General features: G+C 48.8%; 1 protein-coding gene across 1 annotated transcript in view; it reads right to left on the bottom strand.

Moving 5' to 3' along the window:
• The window catches only part of LOC124027240 (high affinity cAMP-specific and IBMX-insensitive 3',5'-cyclic phosphodiesterase 8A-like), a gene marked incomplete at its 3' end in the record, with an annotated part of 52,293 nt that overhangs the window by 10,679 nt on the left and 31,614 nt on the right, over positions 1–10,000 (bottom strand). Inside the window, exons 4-6 of the mRNA XM_046339703.1 lie at positions 8,377–8,465; positions 3,462–3,540; positions 91–231 (exon numbers count right to left, since the gene is read on the bottom strand). Coding sequence (XP_046195659.1) covers positions 91–231; positions 3,462–3,540; positions 8,377–8,465 — 309 coding nt within the window. The remainder of the gene's footprint in view (positions 1–90; positions 232–3,461; positions 3,541–8,376; positions 8,466–10,000) is intronic.

Here is a 10,000-nt window from a genome sequence, read left to right as displayed (position 1 = left end):
ACCGAGCTGAGGGGGGGGGGGGGTCAACACACACCTGATATCATAGAGCTGTTATAAGGGCTGGAAATGAACAGATAGATACACACTCACCTTTCCTTTCTGGATGCAGGAGTTTATGGTTTCAAGGAGATCAGGCTTATTCTTTTCACTTTTAGGCACTTCTGTTATTTCCTTCCCTATTAGTTCACCTTGCTGGTAACCCATGATGCTCTCGTAGGCAGGGTTCACATACTGTAGAGGAGAGAGACGGGGGAGACGGGGGGAGAGGGAGAGGGAGAGGGGAGGGGGGGGAGAGGGGGGAGACAGGGGAGAGAGGGGGAGAGACGGGGGGAGGGGGAGGGGAGGGGGAGAGAGGGGGAGAGATGGGGGAGAGACGGGGGGAGAGGGAGGGGGAGACAGGGGGAGGGAGACAGGGGGAGACAGGGGGAGAGAGAGGGGAGAGACGGGGGGAGAGGGGAGGGGGAGGGGGAGAGAGAGGGGGAGAGATGGGGGAGAGACGGGGGAGGGAGGGAGGAGACAGGGGAGAGGGAGACAGGGGGAGACAGGGGGAGAGATGGGGAGAGACGGGGGAGAGAGAGGGGAGAGACGGGGGGGAGAGAGAGAGGGAGAGACGGGGGAGAGAGAGGGAGAGAGACGGGGGAGAGACGGGGGGGGAGAGAGGGGAGAGACGGGGGAGAGACGGGGGAGAGAGAGGGGAGAGACGGGGGAGAGAGAGGGGGAGAGACGGGGAGAGAGAGGGGGAGAGACGGGGGAGACAGGGGGAGAGAGAGGGGGAGAGACGGGGGGAGAGAGAGAGGGGGAGAGACGGGGGGAGAAAGGGGAGAGAGAGGGGGAGAGACGGGGAGAGATGGGGGAGAGAGAGGGGGAGAGACGGGGAGAGAAAGGGGGAGAGAGAGGGGGGAGAGAGGGGAGAGAGAGGGGGGAGAAAACGGGGGAGAAGGGAGAGAGAGGGGAGAGAGAGGGGAGATTTTCTGCGACGGAGGGGGAGAGACATAAAAAAACTGGGAGCACGGAGGGATTTTCTGTAGAGAGAGAGGGGTGAGGGGGGAGAGAGAGAGGGGGGAGAGACCTTCAGAGAGCATCAGAGACAGGGGGAAAAGGGAGAGACTCAGAGCAGAGCTCTTCAGAGATAGGGGAGAGACGGGGGGAGAGACGGGTAGAGACGGCGAAAGAGGGGGAGAGGGAGAGATACATAAAAAAACTGAGAATCAGGCATCATTAGAGATTTTCTGTAAGTTTAACAACACTAGCATGACACACAGTCCGGGGGGGGTTTAGCTTAGCTCAGATAGCATAGCCCTTCACACTAGCATCACACACAGTCCTGCGAAGTTAGCTCAGCTAGCATAGCTCTTCACACTAGCATTACACACAGTCCTGCGAAGTTAGCCTAGCTCAGCTAGCATAGATCTTCACACTAGCATCACACACAGTCCTGCGAAGTGAGCTTAGCTCAGCTAGCATAGCTCTTCACACTAGCATCACACACAGTCCTGTGAAGTTAGCTTAGCTCAGCTAGCATAGCTCTTCACACTAGCATCACACACAGTCCTGTGAGGTTAGCTTAGCTCAGCTAGCACAGCTCTTCACACTAGCATCACACACAGTCCTGCGAAGTGAGCTTAGCTCAGCTAGCATAGCTCTTCACACTAGCATCACACACAGTCCTGCGAAATTAGCTTAGCTCAGCTAGCATAGATCTTCACACTAGCATCACACACAGTCCTGCGAAGTGAGCTTAGCTCAGCTAGCATAGCTCTTCACACTAGCATCACACACAGTCCTGTGAAGTTAGCTTAGCTAACAGTTCAGACAGACAGACAGACAGACAGACAGACAGACAGACAGACAGACAGACAGACAGACAGACAGACAGACAGACAGACAGACAGACAGACAGACAACGTCTCTCTAGCTGTAGCTGTGTCTCTAGCCGTCTCTCTAGATGTAGCTTTCTCTCTGTCTATAGCTGTCTCTCTAGCTGTAGCTGTGTCTCTAGCTGTAGCTGTCTCTCTGTCTATAGCTGTCTCTCTAGCTGTAGCTGTGTCTCTAGCTGTCTCTCTAGCTGTAGCTGTGTCTCTAGCCATCTCTCTAGCTGTAGCTGTGTCTCTAGCTGTCTCTCTAGCTGTAGCTGTCTCTCTGTCTATAGCTGTCTCTCTAGCTGTAGCTGTGTCTCTAGCTGTCTCTCTAGCTGTAGCTATGTCTCTAGCCGTCTCTCTAGCTGTAGCTGTGTCTCTAGCTGTCTCTGTAGCTGTAGCTGTCTCTCTAGCTGTAGCTGTGTCTCTAGCTGTCTCTCTAACTGTAGCTGTGTCTCTAGCTGTCTCTGTAGCTGTGTCTCTAGCCGTCTCTCTAGCTGTAGCTGTGTCTCTAGCTGTAGCTGTGTCTCTAGCTGTGTCTCTAGCTGTCTCTCTAACTGTAGCTGTGTCTCTAGCTGTAGCTGTGTCTCTAGCTGTCTCTCTAGCTGTGGCTGTCTCTCTAGCTGTAGCTGTCTCTCTGTCTATAGCTGTCTCTCTAGCTGTAGCTGTGTCTCTAGCTGTCTCTCTAGCTGTAGCTGTCTCTCTAGCTGTCTCTCTAGCTGTAGCTGTCTCTCTGTCTATAGCTGTCTCTCTAGCTGTAGCTGTGTCTCTAGCCGTCTCTCTAGCTGTAGCTGTGTCTCTAGCTGTCTCTCTAGCTGTAGCTGTGTCTCTAGCTGTCTCTCTAGCTGTAGCTGTCTCTCTGTCTATAGCTGTCTCTCTAGCTGTAGCTGTGTCTCTAGCTGTCTCTCTAGCTGTAGCTGTGTCTCTAGCTGTGTCTCTGTCTGTAGCTGTGTCTCTAGCTGTGTCTCTGTCTGTAGCTGTGTCTCTAGCTGTCTCTGTAGCTGTAGCTGTCTCTCTGTCTATAGCTGTCTCTCTAGCTGTAGCTGTGTCTCTAGCTGTCTCTCTAGCTGTAGCTGTGTCTCTAGCTGTCTCTCTAACTGTAGCTGTGTCTCTAGCTGTAGCTGTGTCTCTAGCCGTCTCTCTAGCTGTAGCTGTGTCTCTAGCCGTCTCTCTAGCTGTAGCTGTGTCTCTAGCTGTGTCTCTAGCTGTAGCTGTGTCTCTAGCTGTGTCTCTGTCTGTAGCTGTCTCTCTAGATGTAGCTGTGTCTCTAGCTGTGTCTCTAGCTGTCTCTCTAGCTGTGTCTCTGTCTGTAGCTGTGTCTCTAGCTGTGTCTAGCTGTGTCTGTTGCTGTGTCTGTTGCTGTGTCGGTTGCTGTGTCTGTGTCTGTGCCTGTAGCTGTGGCTGTAGCTGTGTCTCTAATTGTGTCCGTAGCCGTGTCTGTAGCTGCCCTTTTTCTGACACTGCAAATTGAAAATCCCAATGTGGCCCTCGAGCCAAAACGTCTGTAGCACCCCTACCTTAGTGCTTCCATCTATACACTGTTTGGTTGAGAATAAACAACAGACCATTCTTTAGTAAAACAAATGGAAACGAATGAAAACCCACCTGAATGACTTGATCCTCATTGGTGATCTCTATGGCCTCCTGACTCTGCTCCAATGCTGTGAAGATAGCATTACACGCCCTAGGAAAGAGAGGGAGGGGAGAGCAGGGATGGAGAGGGGGAGGAGGGAGATGGGGGAGGGAGAAGAAGGGAAGGAGAGGGAGAAGGAGGGAGGGAGAGAGGGAGAGCATGAGAGAGGGAGAGTAGGGGAGGGAGGGAGGGAAGGAAGGAAGGAGGGAGGGAGGGAGGGAGAGAGATAGGGAGGGAGGGAGGGAGAGAGAGATAGGGAGGGAGAGATAGGGAGGGAGGGAAGAGAGATTGGGAGGGAGGGAGAGATAGGGAAGGAGGGAGAGATAGGGAGGGAGGGAGAGATAGGGAGGGAGGGAGATAGGGAGGGAGGGAGATAGGGAGGAAGGGAGATAGTTGAAATGCACCTCTGAATGTAGAACAGGAACTACATTTAGACATGTGTACAGTACATAGCTGTAGAAAGAACATTATACTTTTTTAATTTCTCATTTTTAATCACACTCCACCATTATTACAGGATTTGGGGCCAGCATTGAGTGGATTTATTTATTTAACTAGGCAAGTCAGCTAAGAACAAATACTTATTTACAATGACGGCCTACCAAAAGGCAAAATACCTCCTGCGTGGACGAGGTCCTGGGATTAAACATAAATACAATATAAATATAGGACAAAACACACATCACAACAAGAGAGACAAAACAACACGACATAAAGAGAGACCTAAAGACAACAACTTAGCAAGAGAGCAGCACATCACAACACAGAATAGTAGCAACACATCACAACACAGAATAGTAGCAACACAACATGGTAGCAGCACATCACAACACAGAATAGTAGCAACACATCACAACACAGAATAGTAGCAACACATCACAACACAGAATAGTAGCAACACAACATGGTAGCAGCACATCACAACACAGAATAGTAGCAACACAACATAACAACAACACAACATGGTAGCAACACAACATGGCAACCACATGGTAGCAACACAACGTGACAACAACATGGTAGCAACACAACATGGCAACCACATGGTAGCAACACAACATGGCAACCACATGGTAGCAACACAACGTGACAACAACATGGTAGCAACACAACATAACAACAACATGGCAACAGCATTTTAGCAACACAACATAACAACAACATGGCAACTGCATGGTAGCAACACAACATAACAACAGCATGGTAGCAACACAACATAACAACAGCATGGTAGCAACACAACATGGCAACAACATGGTAGCAGCACAACATAACAACAGCATGGGAGCAACACAACATGGCAACAACATGGTAGCAACACAACATGACAACAACATGGTAGCAACACAACATGACAACAACATGGTAGCAGCACAACATGACAACAACATGGTAGCAACACAACATAACAACATGGTAGCAACACAACATGACAACAATATGGTAGCAACACAACATGACAACAACATGGTAGCAGCACAACATAATATATAATAATAATAATATATGCCATTTAGCAGACGCTTTTATCCAAAGCGACTTACAGTCATGTGTGCATACATTCTACGTATGGGTGGTCCCGGGGATCGAACCCACTACCCTGGCGTTACAAGCGCCATGCTCTACCAACTGAGCTACAGAACATGACAACAACATGGTAGCAACACAACAACAACATGGTAGCAACACAACATAACAACATGGTAGCAACACAACATGGTAGCAACACAACATGGTAGCAACACAACATAACAACAACATGGTAGCAACACAACATAACAACATGGTAGCAACACAACATGACAACAACATGGTAGCAGCCCAACATGGTAGAAACACAACATAACAACAACATGGTAGCAGCACAACATGGTAGCAACACAACATGGTAGAAACACAACATGGTAGAAACACAACATAACAACAACATGGTAGCAGCACAACATGGTAGCAACACAACATGGTAGAAACACAACATGGTAGCAACACAACATAACAACAACATGGTAGCAGCACAACATGGTAGCAACACAACATGGTAGAAACACAACATGGTAGCAACACAACATAACAACAACATGGTAGCAGCACAACATGGCAGCAGCACAACATGGCAGCAGCAAGATGAGATGCTTGGTGAGATACAGCTCAGATAGATGAGATGCTTGGTGAGACAAAGCTCACATAGATGAGATGCTTGGTGAGACACAGCTCACATAGAGGAGATGCTTGGTGAGACAGCTCACATAGATGAGATGCTTGGTGAGACACAGCTCACATAGATGAGATGCTTGGTGAGACAGCTCACATAGATGAGATGCTTGGTGAGACACAACTCACATAGATGAGATGCTTGGTGAGACAGCTCACATAGATGAGATGCTTGGTGAGACACAACTCACATAGATGAGATGCTTGGTGAGACAACTCAGATAGATGAGATGCTTGGTGAGACAGCTCACATAGATGAGATGCTTGGTGAGACACAACTCACATAGATGAGATGCTTGGTGAGACACAGCTCACATAGATGAGATGCTTGGTGAGACACAGCTCACATAGATGAGATGCTTGGTGAGACACAGCTCACATAGATGAGATGCTTGGTGAGACAACTCAGATAGATGAGATGCTTGGTGAGACACAGCTCACATAGATGAGATGCTTGGTGAGACAACTCAGATAGATGAGATGCTTGGTGAGATACAGCTCAGATAGATGAGATGCTTGGTGAGACACAGCTCACATAGATGAGATGCTTGGTGAGACAGCTCACATAGATGAGATGCTTAGTGAGACACAGCTCACATAGATGAGATGCTTGGTGAGACAGCTCACATAGATGAGATGCTTGGTGAGACAGCTCACATAGATGAGATGCTTAGTGAGACACAGGTCACATAGATGAGATGCTTGGTGAGACAACTCAGATAGATGAGATGCTTGGTGAGATACAGCTCACATAGATGAGATGCTTGGTGAGACCCAGCTCACATAGATGAGATGCTTGGTGAGACAGCTCAGATAGATGAGATGCTTGGTGAGACACAGCTCACATAGATGAGATGCTTGGTGAGACCCAGCTCACATAGATGAGATGCTTGGTGAGATACAGCTCAGATAGATGAGATACTTGGTGAGACACAGCTCAGATAGATGAGATACTTGGTGAGACACAGCTCACATAGATGAGATGCTTGGTGAGACACAGCTCACATAGATGAGATACTTGGTGAGATACAGCTCAGATAGATGAGATACTTGGTGAGACACAACTCAGATAGATGAGATGCTTGGTGAGACAGCTCAGATAGATGAGATGCTTGGTGAGACACAGCTCACATAGATGAGATGCTTGGTGAGACCCAGCTCACATAGATGAGATGCTTGGTGAGATACAGCTCAGATAGATGAGATACTTGGTGAGACACAGCTCAGATAGATGAGATACTTGGTGAGACACAGCTCACATAGATGAGATGCTTGGTGAGACACAGCTCACATAGATGAGATACTTGGTGAGATACAGCTCAGATAGATGAGATACTTGGTGAGACACAACTCAGATAGATGAGATGCTTGGTGAGACACAACTCAGATAGATGAGATGCTTGGTGAGACACAGCTCAGATAGATGAGATACTTGGTGAGACAGCTCAGATAGATGAGATGCTTGGTGAGACAGCTCAGATAGATGAGATGCTTGGTGAGACAGCTCAGATAGATGAGATGCTTGGTGAGACACAGCTCAGATAGATGAGATACTTGGTGAGACAGCTCAGATAGATGAGATGCTTGGTGAGACACAGCTCAGATAGATGAGATACTTGGTGAGACAGCTCAGATAGATGAGATACTTGCATATTATGTGAACGGTCTCACTGATTTTCCTTGAAGAACTGAGGCTGAAACTAACTGTTCACCATGACCTATGTAGTTGTCTGTCAAGCTCCTCTGCCTCCCCAGCCCTTAGCTGGTAAACGGATAGTTGGGGATTTTGGCAATGCTAGCTGTTCCCATAGACTTCCAGTCATTGAGCTAACGCTAGTTAGAAACTTCCGCCAAACTGCTCGCAGCGACATTAAAATGGTATCCGTGAATTAATCTGACTCAGGGGAAGTCGATAAAGGGCCTCAATGCCAAAAACCCAAACTATGCCTTTATTATTCACCTCAGTTTGAACTGTGCCCTTACTTCTGCATGTGTGTCTGTGTGTGTGTGTGTGATTGTGTGTGTGTGTGTGTGTGTGTATGTGATTGTGCGTGTGTGTGTGTGTTTGTGTGAGTGTGTGTGATTGTGTGTCTCACCTCAGTTTGAACTGTGCCCTTACTTCTGTATGTGTGTGTGTGTTTGACTGTGTGTGTGTGTGTGTGTATGTGATTGTGTGTGTGTGTGTGTGTGTCTCACCTCAGTTTGAACTGTGCCCTTACTTCTGTATGTGTGTGTTTGACTGTGTGTGTGTGTGTGTGTGTGTGTTTGTGTGTGTGTGTGTGTGTGTGATTGTGTGTGTGTGTGTGTGTGTGTGATTGTGTGTGTGTGTGTGTTTGACTGTGTGTGTGTGTGATTGTGTGTGTGTGTGTGTGTGTGTGTGTGTGTGTGTGTGTGTGTGTGTGTGTGTGTGTGTGTGTGTGTGTGTGTGTGTGTGTGTGTGTGTGTGTGTGTGTGTGTGTGTGTGTGTGTGTGTGTGTGTGTGTGTGTGTGTGTGTGTGTGTGTGTGTGTGTGTGTGTGTGTGTGTGTGTGTGTGTGTGTGTGTGTGTGTATGTGATTGTGTGTGTGTGTGTATGTGATTGTGTGTGTGTGTGTGTGTGTGTATGTGATTGTGTGTGTGTGTGTATGTGATTGTGTGTGTGTGTGTGTGTGTGATTGTGTGTGTGTGTGTGTCTCACCTCAGTTTGAACTGTGCCAGAACTTCTCCACGCTCCAGCTGCAGCAGCTCATTGTAACAGGCCATCATGTTAGGGTTCTCCACATATCTCTATAGAGTTAGAGGTCAGAGGTTAAACACAGTGTTTATCCGTCTGCATCCCAATAGTGCACTACTTTTTTTGACCAGGGCCCATAGGGAATAGAGTGCTGTGTATAGACCAGGGCCCATAGGGAATAGGGTGCTGTGTATAGACCAGGGCCCATAGGGAATAGAGTGCTGTGTATAGACCAGGGCCCATAGGGAATAGGGTGCTGTGTATAGACCAGGGCCCATAGGGAATAGGGTGCTGTGTATAGACCAGGGCCCATAGGGAATAGGGTGCTGTGTATAGACCAGGGCCCATAGGGAATAGGGTGCTGTGTATAGACCAGGGCCCATAGGGAATAGGGTGCTGTGTATAGACCAGGGCCCATAGGGAATAGGGTGCTGTGTATAGACCAGGGCCCATAGGGATCCCAAACCAGAAACCGTGGATTGATGGCAGCATTCGCGTGAAACTGACGGCGCGAACCACTGCTTTTAATCAGGGCAAGGTGACCGGTAACGTGACCGAATACAAACAGTGTAACTATTCCCTCCGCAAGGCAATCAAACAAGCTAAGCATCAGTATAGAGACAAAGTAGAATCTCAATTCAACGGCTCAGACACAAGAGGCATGTAGCAGGGTCTACAGTCAATCACGGATTACAAAAAGAAACCCAGCCCAGTCACGGACCAGGATGTCTTGCTCCCAGGCAGACTAAATAACTATTTTGCCCGCTTTGAGGACAATACAGTGCCACTGACATGGCCTGCAACCAAAACATGCAGCCTCTTCTTCACTGCAGCCGAGGTGAGTAAAACATTTAAACGTGTTAACCCTCGCAAGGCTGCAGGCCCAGACGGCATCCCCAGCCGCGCCCTTAGAGCATGCGCAGACCAGCTGGCTGGTGTGTTTACGGACATATTCAATTAATCCCTATACCAGTCTGCTGTTCCCACATGCTTCAAGAGGGCCACCATTGTTCCTGTTCCCAAGAAAGCTAAGGTAACTGAGCTAAACGACTACCGCCCCGTAGCACTCACTTCCGTCATCATGAAGTGCTTTGAGAGACGAGTCAAGGACCATATCACCTCCACCCTACCTGACACACGAGACCCACTCCAATTTGCTTACCGCCCATATAGGTCCACAGACGATGCAATCTCAACCACACTGCACACTGCCCTAACCCATCTGGACAAGAGGAATACCTATGTGAGAATGCTGTTCATCGACTACAGCTCGGCATTTAACACCATAGTACCCTCCAAGCTCGTCATCAAGCTCGAGACCCAAGGATGCGTTCTGAGCCCTCTCCTGTACTCCCTGTTCACCCACGACTGCGTGGCCACGCACGCCTCCAACTCAATCATCAAGTTTGCGGACGACACAACAGTGGTAGGTTTGATTACCAACAACGACGAGGCGGCCTACAGGGAGGAGGTGAGGGCCCTCGGAGTGTGGTGTCAGGAAAATAACCTCACACTCAACGTCAACAAAACTAAGGAGATGATTGTGGACTTCAGGAAACAGCAGAGGGAACACCCCCCTATCTACATC

The sequence above is a fragment of the Oncorhynchus gorbuscha genome, unplaced genomic scaffold, assembly GCF_021184085.1.
Source record: "Oncorhynchus gorbuscha isolate QuinsamMale2020 ecotype Even-year unplaced genomic scaffold, OgorEven_v1.0 Un_scaffold_3030, whole genome shotgun sequence".
NCBI classification, from domain to species: Eukaryota; Metazoa; Chordata; class Actinopteri; order Salmoniformes; family Salmonidae; genus Oncorhynchus; species Oncorhynchus gorbuscha.
This window is presented reverse-complemented; position numbering and strand designations above follow the sequence as displayed.